The sequence below is a fragment of the Engraulis encrasicolus genome, chromosome 16 (genome assembly GCF_034702125.1).
Source record: "Engraulis encrasicolus isolate BLACKSEA-1 chromosome 16, IST_EnEncr_1.0, whole genome shotgun sequence".
Classification (NCBI taxonomy): Eukaryota; Metazoa; Chordata; class Actinopteri; order Clupeiformes; family Engraulidae; genus Engraulis; species Engraulis encrasicolus.
Genome location: NC_085872.1, coordinates 10291649 through 10305278, shown reverse-complemented (window position 1 = coordinate 10305278; position 13630 = coordinate 10291649). Strand labels below are relative to the sequence as shown.

The following is a 13630-nucleotide window of genomic DNA, read 5'->3' as shown; positions in this document are numbered from 1 at the left end:
TGGAATTAACAGGCTTGTCTAATCCAAACAAACCATTTCATACATTACACTGTTTTCCAAACACTGTTAGCTAATTAAAATTCGGCTACGCCATTTGCCAACCGTAGTGGCGTCGTGGCATGTTCTCCGACGTGATCCCTTCACCTGAGCCGCATAGGCCTCTTAAACAGTGATATTGAGGTCAGAGGCAATCTAGGGAGAAATCCTTAGGCCTCTTACTTAACCAGTTGATCTTTGCAAAGTTGCTCTACTGGTGTTAGTGTCAGCAACCAGCTGGCCTGCAGCATGTCTGTTGTACCTGGGTACGCATCATAATGAGTCAAAAGGATGAGACCAATTGCTGATTGGACAACAAGATGAGACTGATTGTTGTCTTCCTCTCTCTTTCTCTCGAGGATCTCTATAATGTTGTTTAGGCCTACCAGCATGGCCGTTTAAACAACTCGTCAGTAAGCCTCTGCCTCAATTGCTGCACACACTAGGTATTTACATGTATTCATCAGTTTCTATGTTTATCAAATGTATGGAATGTGTGTATTGTAGTTTATGAATGTGTATTTCCCATATTTGCCTGTTATTGATACAATAAAGTTGAATCTTTGTGTTACAAGTTTTTACTTCTCCCGCTGACCCATGGGCACCGGAGGAAGCAGCAGGTTTTAACAGCTACCTACATAATTCTCCCTTTAGGCCTACCAGCATGGCCTTTTGAAGACAAATAGCAAAACCCACATCTCAAGTTCCAATGCTGTACTTTCAAATAGGGTGCAACACTGAGAATAAAGTTGAATCTAAATATAATATGAGTACTGCGTCTATTAGCCTATATCTCGTATTGTCCACTCAGGTGTGTGCATGTGTGAGTGATTGGTTGGGCACTTTGCCTGCATGCATATGTTCTGTAACATATTGTAATGTTAAACAGCATGTTTTATTATTATTATTATTTATATCCCTCAGCTATACCCCATAAAAACATTTGGCACAAAAATGCCACCATATTGAAAAATAGGACAAAAACCGAGGCTGACTGACAAGGAGCTAGTGTTGGTGGCCCACAGGAGGAGGGGTATGTGTCAGAGTCAAAAGCATCCCCTAAGCTGGGGGTTCCTGAACCTTACCATGACAAGTCCCCCACATACTGATATAAGGCCTACTTGCAATTGCATACATATAAGGAAGCCAATAATTAAATAAATCTGATTAATTATTATCTTGCAGTGACATCAGTTGTTGTCCACTATGCCATCTTGAATTATTACAGATGCGTGCGTGCGTGTGTGTGTGTTTGCGCGCGCGTGTCTGTTTAAAAAAAAAAAAGCGGATATGGAAGAGCATATGCATCATATTGTATATGACCTAATATGACCTGTGGCTCTGAACCATTTCTGACAAGAGCAATCATTTCCACTTTTCACACCGTTCTTCATATACTTCACAGACTTCATAGATTGCTCATTACAGTTTTTTCATTGTTGTCCATTGAAACATCCAGAGAGCAATATCTTCCTCAAGGGGCAACTGAGGTTCGGGTTAGAGTTATCTATGTAACAGGGTAACTGAGGTGATGGCAAAGGATGTTGTCGGGCAGGGTTTGTGTTTGGGTTAGGTGTAGCGTTAAGGTTATCTTTGTTAAGGGGTAAATGAGGCAGCCAAGGGATAGGGGTTAAGTTAGATCTATCCTTGTAAAGGAGTAAATGAGGTAAGGGTTAGGGGTTGAGTTCGCTTTAGAGTTAGTTATGTTTAGCATAGACGTGCACAGATAGGGACGAGATGGTGCGGAAGCATCTGCCCCTTTGCCCTACTGAACAAAAAATGCCCTTTTGAAAGGTATTTTTAAAGAATTATTTCCACCACAATGTACTTTGATCCATATTGATATGATACGATTAAAAACATGTGATAATGATGCCCTTTACAATATATAGCCTAGCAGGACTGGACTGGCCATCTGGCATAGCGGGCATTTCCCGGTGGGCCTTGTACCCTATTTTCAGAAATGTAAAAAAATAATATATATATGTATATATATTTTTTAAAACATTCCTGAAAATAGGGGCCCACGAGGGTGCGGGGCCCACCGGTGAGTAAGCTCTGCACCACTAATTACAAGGTGCTCCTTTAAGCCAAAAGTGCCTGGGCCTCAGTTCTCCCCCAGGCCAGCCCTGTAGCCTAGCCTAGTAAGGCAGCCAGATGTTGCACATGTGTCCCACCAGCACACCTTGAGCACCTGCCCCTCAAAATGTCTGTACACGCCACCGATATTTAGGGTTAGTGTTAGGGTTATTAGGTCTATCTTTGTGAAGGGTTAACTGAGGTAGATGCAAATGAAGCTGCCAGGCAAGGCAAGGAAAGAACCCAGCCCCCACCCCGGAGAGAGAGAGAGAGAGAGAGAGAGAGAGAGAGAGAGAGAGAGAGAGGGAGAGAGAGAGAGAGAGAGAGAGAGAGACTACAGTTAATACTTGTCCCCCTCCTTTGTGTCATTCATCCTTAAAGGGGCAGAATCCCCACAGCACTAATCTCCAAAGCTGTTGCAGAGGGTGTCCAGTCTGTCCATGGTGCTTCACTGGACGCACATGGTCATCAGCCCGTCCTGTGCAACTGAAGCTGTGGACGGCTGAGGAACAATCACTATTTAAAAGGAACCACTTTATTATTAAAGTTGAAGTATTTCCTTGAAGTCTCTTTGGAAACAAAAAACAATGGATGCTATTTTCTATTGGATAAAAGTGAAGGACGGAACACTGACAGAGGACTAACGGGTATGTGTTGACGTTCACTATGCTACCTACCGTATAGTAGCCTATGCCTTCACTTGTAGCCACTGCTGGTTCCATGTGAATGCAAGAAGTTTATTGAATAGCGTGTTAAATTTAACATGTGCTGTGAAAAGAAAGGATAAAGAAAGGGAAAAAATATTTAATATAACATGATACAATAATATGTATGGATCCTTTCATCGTGTTGCAAAATTTTCACAAATTTGTATACACGCAAATAACACTATAATTCAAATGAGAAAGGATATGCAAGCTGCATGTAAAAAAAGTCAGCCTGTGCTTCACATTAAGTTATTCTTAGTTTTTTATTTATTTAAAAAGAGTGTTATAAACACATATTATAACAAAAATAACAGATTCATACGTTATAAGTACAACATTGCAACAAAATATTTGTTTCTGACACTATTTGATAGTGAACCCTGCAGTGGTAACTAAGTTGTAATTGCTTCATTTGAATGAACATGTATGACAACCGATATTACAATGGGAGGAAGGAGGAAAGAAAGAGGGACAATGAATTCTGTGTGCGCAGACATGCAGTGAAGTATAATGATCATGCCCCGCATAAGTCTATCCTCTCATAGCAGACCTGCTAGGCAGATGGAGCATCACAATGCCCTGACAAACTCCGCGTCCCAGTTGTCTTTTAGAAGACCCAGTGAGCCGTGAAAAATGAACAGGGTCAAAGTTGTCCGCACCCATTTACTGAAAGAGCACTTGTGTAAAGAAATTTTTCTGACTAGGTCTGACAGCTATACTTTTTTTTAGTTTCATAGACTTGAGAACAATTTATGGTAAACGGCTCTCACAACAGGCTAGAAAAACAACAACAAAAAACAAGTGATGCGAAAGGCTGCTCTTTAAATGAAAAGGAAGAACTAATTATGTGAAAGTTAGGGGAAGTCAAAGTTCTTTTTTTTGCCACTGCCACCCCTCTACCAACAGATAAATTATGAATGCTTGCATCTTTACTTTTCAGGGCAACTCTGCAGACCTCTTTCACATCACATACATTCTCCATGTCTGTCCAACAACCCCATCCTGGCGATTCTGTTAGTGGATCTATGTGAAGAACACTCTCCATTCTCACAGCCCTATCCTGTGCTCTACCCGACCACCACCACCCAGGAGGGCCCCCCTAGGTTCCAAGCGATCGGATGCATCTTTCATTGGATGCCACGACGAACATGGTGGATGATGGTTGCCTCACCTCAGACAGCTACCACGACTTCGTGAAAGGCGCCGGAGGCCGTGTGCACAGCATTGACGTCATACTGGGGTTCAGCAAGGACCAGGACCCCATGCTCAACTCAGTTGGTGCCGACAGCACCCGCAAAATGGACCCAGAGAACATGCTGCAGGGGAAACAGGTCCCCACAGACCCGTACGCCCCGCTGCCCGCACTCAGTGACAGCCAGCAGCCCACAGCCTTTCAGGGTGAGTATAAAGCCCACGGGTCTCGTCATGTTGAACAAGACCGGAGATTTGTTGGGGTTTTTTTGTTTACTTTATCTACAATTACAATGTCTTAATACAAATTAAACAATGTCTTCTGCAGCGCAGACAAATGATTTGGAGGGAAATGAAATGAAAATAAATAAAAATCTAAATATTTAAATAAATGGTTGTTGTAAACATTATGTCCACATAAGAAGTATTTATATAAGTATATAGTACATTATTTAAAGGTACACTGTGTAATATTTTTATTTGCTTATTTCCAGAATTCAGGCTACTAATGTTACCTTTTTCATGAATACTTACCACCACCATCAAATTCTAAGTATGCATTATAACTGGAAAATTTGCATTTTTCATACAGGAAAGGGGAATCTTCTCTGCCACTTTGAATTTCCAGAAATAGCCATTTTAGCTGCAAAAATGACTGTACTTGGGCCTTTATTACCTAGTAAACTTTCATGAAAAGATCGAATTTGGCAATAGACAGCCCAGTTTCAATGAGCAGCATAGTTGCTGGACCTTTTTTGACCATTTCCTACACAGTGTACCTTTAAGTGTCATTTTATCAGTTCTTGCCTAGTGACAATTAAATGAAGCCACCTTTAATTAGCTGAAATTGCCTTTCTTTCACTCTGCCCCGTCCAATCTCATAAGCACATTTCAACAGTTAATTTGGTTCTTGTCACTTCATTGACATGCCTCTGTGTCCCCCAATTGGATTTACATACCCTAACTCAGTGGTTCTTAACCTGGGGTGCGGGCACCCCCTGGGGGTGCGCCAGAGATTTCAGGGGGTGCGCTGAATTTTGTTTGTGTTCAGGTTGTGATGAAAAATTGCTAGTGAACATTATAATTAGGCCAAATCAAAACCAAATTAAAACATGTTCTGGTCCCCATGAAAAGTCATGAAGGTATTGATTAATGTCTCAAGCAAGAATCATTGTAATTAATTACTTAAATCCTTTTTTAGTGCGTAGATATATGTAGAAGTTTGGGTTGGGGCTTGTCTTGGGCACAGGAAAGGGGGTGCGTTAAGGAAAAAAGGTTAAGAACCACTGCCCTAACTGGATCAGAAGTTCTCACAGTCTTCAATCAATTCAAATAATTAGCAACTAGTGATGGCAAAATTGCCTCAATGGTTACAATCTAGAGCGACACATTCCAAATGGGCTAGTTTTACATGTCCAATTTGACCAGCTGATCATTCAATCAGCCAGTCACCTTAATTTCCTTCGGGATCAATAAAAGTACTCTACTACTCTACTCTGCTCTACTATGTGGCACCGTTCTTGATATACTTCACAAACTTCATAGGTTGTTCGTTACAGTGTTTCATTTTCCTAGAAACATCCAGAGAAAAATATCTTTGTAAAGGGTTAAATAGGGTGACGGTTATCTTTGTAACAAGGTAACTGAGGGGATAACAAATGTGTGTTAGTGAGGGGTAGTGTTCGGTGTAGGGCTAAATGAGGTAAGAGTTAGGGGTTGAATTCGGTTTACGTTAGGGTAAGGGTTGTTTTAGGGTTAGATTTAGGGTTAGTGGTGGGTAATTGGTAGAGTCAGGTCTATTTTTGTGAAGGGTTAACTGAGGTAAATGTGAGTGATGCTGCCAGACAGGGCAGGGCAGGACAACCCCCCATACACAAGCACACAAACACTCACACACTGCACTGGCAGTTAAGGGACAGTTAAGGATATGCTCCATTACATCACAGACAAGGAGAGGAAAACACAAGGTAGGAGGGAAAGCCGATGACGTAGATTCTGCAGGGCTTTAAGGACCAGAAGTCCAGGTCAAATGTGGATTTATCTCTAAGAAAAGGTCACGGTGGTGGGCACTGGTTTGGACATCCTGGTCCAATTACTGAGCGGTTAACCTGTGGATACTGAGGATGACGTGCTGTTGACTGCAGAGATGGTTTTGAAAGGACTTCTGCAACTCTTTAAGTCCTTCCTGCTTATGATGGAATTTTGATGACAGATGACGGAAGGTGGACAGTGGTTGAACATACTGAACTGGGTCATTTAAAGATGGATAAGATTGCTTTATTTACAAGCACTTTATTGAACTTCATAGAAGCTTCATATTAACAAAAGCAGTAGCATCTCACAATTCAAATACAGTATGTCTTATTCATTGTATTCCCTATCACACACTCTCTGTCTCTCTCCCTCTGTCTGCTTGTCTATTTGCCTGTTTCTCTTGTCCTCTGTCTTTTTCTGTTTCTCTCTATGTCTCTTTTTTCCTCTCGCCATTTCTTCTTCTCCCTCTTCTTCTTCTTCTTCTTCTTCTTCTTCTTCTTCTTCTTCTTCTTCTTCTTCTTCTTCTTCTTATTCTCTCTCTCTCTCTCTCTCTCTCTCTCTCTCTCTCTCTCTCTCTCTCTCTCTCTCTCTGCCTGAGAGTCTTAAAGGGATTATAGCCGAGGGGGCCTGAGGTTTAGGGAAGATGGCACAGATCCGCAGGTGCAAGTGGCGTCTGTTGCTCTGCTAAGTTGCAAGGCCCTCAGTGTAACGGGAATGTACCTATTTTTCCCGGGTCCTATGTTCCCCGTTATGGGACCGGGGAACTTACAGTAGGACCCTTTTTCTAAAAAAGTGTCCTATGTTCCCTGCATTGTTTCTGACAAGGGCATAAGGCCCAGGATGCGTGTCCATGCATATTTCTTGCATGAATGGTTGCCATGCGTATTTCATGTCAAGTTTGCGCACAGTGGCAGCCTAACCCTAACCCCAACTCTAACCCTAACAAGAACCTGTGCTCGCCTTTTTTGGAAAAAAGGGTTCTAAGTTCCCCGGTAGCGGTAGCAAAATCAGGTCAAGGCAGGTCATGTGGAGAAAGGGATCACATGTTGATAGCTGTTCACATCTAAAGCTACGTGTAATGGAATGATGAAGGTCTGCAACACTGGTCTATGCTCCCAAAAAGTTTTATGATGTATTGATGTATTCATGTACTTTGTAATATACCATGCATTTCTTCCGCCCCCTTCCTCCTTCAGACCCAGGCCTGTTCTCCAGTAATAGCAGCAGCAGCAGCAAGTGCGACGCGGAGCTGGGCAAGCTACAGGAGGGCCTGGACACGGAGTGCCAGTCTCCGGAGCCGCACGAGGAGGACCAGCCTAAGAAGAAGCACCGGCGCAACCGCACCACCTTCACCACATACCAGCTGCACGAGCTGGAGCGGGCTTTCGAGAAGTCCCACTACCCCGACGTCTACAGCCGCGAGGAACTGGCCATGAAGGTCAACCTGCCGGAGGTCCGGGTTCAGGTGAGCGCTGCCGCTGCGTCTCTTCCTACCAGACAGTCTCTATCCATACTGTCAACTGCCATATACTGCTGCTTTTTGACTCTGAAGACTCTGAAGAAGGGCAACCATTACATAATCCTAGTGGTTAGGCAGAGGGTTGCAGGTTCAAATCCCACCCTTCCACTCTCTATCTCACTCCATGGCTAAGTTCAGTTCAGTTGACTTTATTTGTACCCGTAGGTAAACTAGTCTTGCAGATTAAAAGAAAGATGGTGTGCTTACATATAGGATACATGACACATACAAACTGGAATCTAAAAAGTACATATAGGCTATACACGGAAACAAATAATACAGGGACAGTGTAGACATATAAAACATAAAACACATAAACACACAAGATGCAGTGGAGTGATAGTGCTTCATGCAGTTATAGAACCATAGCAGAAGTCACATTACATTCCTGAATCAATTTAAAGTGCAAAATGCATTTTTAAAAAATAAATAAATAAGTAAGTAAGTAAAAACCTTCAAGTGCATTTTGCAATTGGGGGGCTAAACATGATAAACTTCTTCAGACCCATTTATAATTTTAGTTGATCTTACAGCCCTTGCTCAAGGGCACCTACTGCTCCAGGAACTGTAACCAATACCCTGTACTTAAAATAACTGTAACTCACTTTGGATAACAGCATCAGCTAAGTGTACTGTAAAGTAATGTAATGGAGACACACAGCGTCAAAATGTTGGTGATGCTTGCACCACAGTAAAATAACCAAAAAAGGATCCAGTAACAGCTGTCTTCGGCTCAGTTTGTCTGATGTGGACCAGCCTTGTTTCAATTAGATACTACTGTTATTTATTACTTTATGTGTAATTGAGAAATAAAAGCCCCAAACAATGTGAATTGTGTATTGGTCTTAGCTGCCTAAGGTTTGAGCCCAAGTGCCTCTTCTGCCATTGTCTGGATATGTGAAGAGTGTCCAGAGTCCAGATACTGTATTTTGTTATCTCCGCCGAGGAGGTTATGTTTTCGGTCACTTTGGTTTGTCTGTCTGTCTGTTTGTCAGCAGGATAACTCAGAAAGTTATGAACGGATTTAGATGATTTGTTGGAGCAAGTGATTAAATTTTGTTGGTGATCCAGATCACGATCCGGATCCAGGAATTTTAAAAAAGATTCTTCAACATGGCGGGATAGGGAGAATTTGGACATTCCAGTTTCGGTAACACTTTACTTAAAGCCAACATTATAAACGCATTTATAACAAATTATAACGCATATTATAATTACTTACAACATATTATGACTACACTCATAATGCTTCATGATGCTTTATATTAACAGTTATGAATAACTATGAATCTAGCTTATAATGCTTTATAAATCCATGAGTGCTCATGACTGGCTATAAACTACGGGCTGCCTGATGGGGCTTATAGTACATTATGAGTACCTATGCCCCATTATGCACAGACCTGGATGATAAACTGTCATAAGAGCTCATACGATGCTATAATGTTTCCTGTGAGATCATAAGTCGTCAATGTGTGCTCTAAGTAAAGTGAAGTTCATATGGATGCATCTATAATGCACTGTATAATGCACATCTATAATGCATCATAATGTACTGTAAGCCCCATCAGGCAGGCTGTAGTTTATATCCAGTCATGAGCACTCATAATACCCTTGGATTTATAAAGTATTATAAGCTAGATTCATGGTTATTCATTACTGTTAACATAAAGCATCATGAAACATCATGGGTGTAGTCGTGATGCTTTGTAAGTAATTATAATGTGTATTATAATTTGTTATAAATGCGCTCATAATGCCCTATAGATATGGGCCTCATAGAAAGTGTTACCCCAGTTTCTAACTCCACAAAAAGAGGGCATGAAAGACTGTACATTATGTAGAACCTTTAACTGCCTGAAGTTTCAGTTCAGACGAGGGCTTTGGTTCTGTTATTACTGAAGATTTGTGGAGTGGAGTACATCATTATATGTGAATATATTTTACATAAATAATTCTTTATAAATGCATCATTTTATGTAGGCCTGCAGTATTATAGAAATTGTGGATTGAAATGTCAAGTGTGTACCATTATTTGCTGCCCGCGCTCTGTCTGAATTCAGGTCATTGTCGGGTGCAGTAAAGTAGAAGTGAAATATATTGTTTAAAAGAAATTGAATTATGTTTAAACTTTAAAAGAGTAGACGCAGGGAATGTTTTTAACAACAGTGTGCATCTCCTTGAAGTCCTACATAGTGTTGCTGCAGCTCTCAAATGAGTCTGTATGGACTCTTGTCTGCCATCTTAATTAATTTAAGCTAGGGCTTGTTACAACAAGAGGGAGGTTCAGAAACTCCCTTCAAGACTCGGTTAGAGCAGCAAGCAAAACCCCAACTGCATTGTGGTCTCTGTTCAATGGCCTAGCCCCATGCCCCATGCCTTTATTGCCTGTTGATAAGAAACTCTAGTACTTACAACCTGTACGGCTCTGACTTCCATTATTCATGATTTCATGTTCTTATTTACAGTATCTGCTTGAGGGTTTTTCATTAGGTGTTATTGTTGTATTTTTCCTAAACACTGTTAAACATTTCCAATGGAGAAAAAAAAAGAATTCTCTCTCTCTCTCTCTCTCTCTCTCTCTCTCTCTCTCTCTCTCTCTCTCTCTCTCTCTCTCTCACACACACACACACACACACACACACACACACACACACACACACACACACACACACACACACACACACACACACACACACACACACACACACACACACACACACACACACAATTTGAAATTTAAAAGGGAATGTAAATGTAAAAAAAACCCCAATGTACAGTCCACACTTATACAAGTATACTTGTACCTTATGTCATCTTTGCATAACCTGACTTTTCACTTACTCCCTGTACTCTTACCAGGTGTGGTTCCAGAATCGCCGTGCCAAATGGCGTCGTCAGGAGAAGATGGACACGAGTGCCATGAAGCTCCACGACTCTCCCATGCTGTCCTTCAACCGGCCGCCCATGCCCACCAACATGGGGCCCATGACCAACTCGCTGCCCATGGACCCCTGGCTCACCTCGCCGCTGGGCAGCACCACCCCCATGCACAGCATCCCCAGCTTCATGGGCCCCGCGCAGACCCTGCAGCCGGCCTACCCCACGCACCCGGGCTACCTCAACACTTCCCCGGGCATGGTGCAGACCATGCAGCAAATGGCACCGCCTCCCTACCAGTGCCCGCCGCCGTTCAACGACAAGTATCCGCTGGACGATGTGGACCGTAGTTCCAGCATCGCCGCGCTCAGGATGAAGGCAAAGGAGCACATCCAGTCCATGGACAAGACCTGGCAGCCAATGTGACTGCATGACTGAGGGGACACAGGGACAGTGACAGTACTGGAGCAAGCAAGCAAGTGGCTTTGGTATTTTTTTTTAAGTTTATGGTGTTTTTTGTCATTCATTTCTCTTTTTTGTTATTATTCAGAAAGACTATGCAAATTGTGGTAGCCTATGGATTTTTTTGGTTTATTTTTCTTCCAAGACTACCATACTGGATTGCTCTGTGGTGTCGATGAGATGGAGACGATTACATTTTATGACTTTTTTCAAACAACAACAAAGAAGGGCATCAACAACAAGGGCTTCCACAACACCATTTTATCTGATGACCAAAGGAAACCTCACCAGCAAAGGTTCGTGTAGAGCTGTTACTGTAAATGGTAATGAATCCCTTTAAACGCTGCCTATCTGACAGGTGATTGCAACAATGAGGAATTTTAGAAATTAGTAGAAAACAGCAGCCAAGCCCAGTCTTGCACTGCTCTGCATGTATGTCAGTACATACACCACATCCACATGCCAGTATGTGTGGGTTCGCATTTTTGAGGATCAGACCGAAAGATTCTAGAATTCTATGCTCTCGGCTCTAGAATCTTCGGTAGGCCCCGGATAACAGAGGAGGACACTGCATTAAATTAAGTTGCATTACATGACATTACACCTCTCGAAAGCAACATACCATTAGAGTTAGTTGCATTCCTTAAGAGTAATCTGGGGATGACTTGTCTCGGTCAAGTCATTGATGGGAATTAAACGTGCAAACCTACAAAGACGGACTCCTTAACGATGAGGCCAAGATCGTTCCTTGAGAGTGTCAGCAGGCTATGTTGGACTATCCTAAAGCAGTTTAGGAATCACATTAAGGTATCGCCCCTTCTGAGAAAGCAGACCGCAAAGCTTCGGGCACTTAAGGTAAACAACACATCCCTCTGCCCAAACAGCAAGACACTCATGCACACACACAGAAACACCCCCCAGTTACACTGTCGATGTTTGAGGACCAAGAGGTACAGGATTACTGGTTTAGGAGTGGCGGAGGATTGACTCCTGTGCTGAGCCTATGGGCCATTGTCACGACTCCCTACTCTCCAAGGGGTGAAGTGAGGTGATTGCATTCACCCTATACAGTACCACTCTCATTTAAGCATAGCCGCCTACACACATACTGCACGTGTGCACAAACACACACACTCTCATAGGCACACACGTACGCACACACGCACACATGCACACACGCACACACGCACACACACGCGTTCATGTCAGAAGAGTCATGTCGGCAGACACCTTTTTAGGCAGTAGAAAATATAAACGGTAAGGGACACACACCTATTTTTCCTCTGTGATTTCATATATCAATTTCCATACCGAGGGAATGTCACCATATGCATATAATTTGGCTGATGTGAGCTTTGTAAGGCAGCAGAGATATTTCGAAACACAAGTGCATCTTACCATAATTTCGTCTTCCTGAGTGACTGAATAGAATGGAAAGGGCACTTTGTCTTGTCCACATACAGTATATGAATACTGTAGCAGACTACATTCAAGAGAGTTTGTCTTGTTAAAAATGAAATATGTTATTTGTTATTACTGAATGTAACATTTATATCTTCCTTTTCTCTGTGGAAAACATTATTTCCTACTTTTATGAGAATTAATATCTATTATAGATTATAGAGAGATGTGTATTATATTTATTTAAATGCTGGTAAGTACTTCACTTGTCATGTAAGGGTGCATCTTAAGCCACAATGGAACACTGTATTAACATTTTTTTTTTCACTTCCAATATGAACAGATGTCAGTTGAAATGTTCATATATGCAATACATATATTGTCTGCTTAATTGAAATAGCCCTAATTTAGTTCAAGTGTCTTCATTGTCTTGTTTTTTTTATTATTAAAAACTGATTCATTGGTGTATTTCATTGCACCCTTTTGGTTAAAAGATTTTCATTATCTTTTGGGGGATAATGTTTGGTTAGTAATGAATAACAAAATCCAAAGAATAGCTTTTTAACATTATAGAAAATATTAAAGGTAGGGCTATTTATCAACACACTGAATGTCATCGGATCAAGTGCAGGATATAAATTAACACCTCTGTTTCAGCAGTCTTTTGAGTAATTAACCGTTCTACTGTGATTGTTTAATGACTGTGAATTCTATGAATGAGTATGACTCTGAGGGTATGAAAAATGTACATGATATTTTGCACTAACATTTGGAAAACAATAAAAAGTCAAATAATGTATCTGATTTTGCAATGGTATATTACTCTTTGCTTACACCAAATATTTACTGGCCATAATTCTGCTTTCAGTAAACATGTTTAATCCCTTTGCGCAGAGCCATTTCATGACCTACCATCACCAACATTGTAATGACCAAGTCTTAATCTGGTATGTAAAGCTCTCTTTAAAGGAGCACTGTGTAAGGTTTTTAGTTGTTTATTTCCAATTCATGCTGACCATTCACAAATGTTAACTAAATAGTCACCACTATCAAATCATAATTGCACTTTTCATACATGAAAAGGGGGATCTTCTCCATTGTCCGCCATTTTGAATTTCCAGAAATAGACAAGTCAAGTCAAGTGCACTTTCTCATCAAAAATCTATGTAACAGGGTCTGCACAGAAGTTTGAAAATTCGTTTGACTAGTAGTACAGGACATTACCTATATGACCACTGATTGTACTGTCCGTGTGTGTGTGTGTGTGTGTGTGTGTGTGTGTGTGTGTGTGTGTGAGAGAGAGAGAGAGAGAGAGAGAGTG

The 13630-nt window shown here is 41.5% G+C and overlaps 1 protein-coding gene across 1 annotated transcript; it reads left to right on the top strand.

Annotated features, from left to right (window-relative positions):
* Positions 1-3940: 3940 nt before the first annotated feature.
* On the top strand, positions 3941-10872 carry rx2 (retinal homeobox gene 2). Its single transcript, XM_063220172.1, has 3 exons — positions 3941-4220; positions 7244-7512; positions 10429-10872. Exons 1-3 carry the CDS (start codon positions 3941-3943, stop codon positions 10870-10872), a joined length of 993 nt encoding a protein of 330 aa, XP_063076242.1.
* The last annotated feature ends 2758 nt before the right edge of the window (positions 10873-13630 follow it).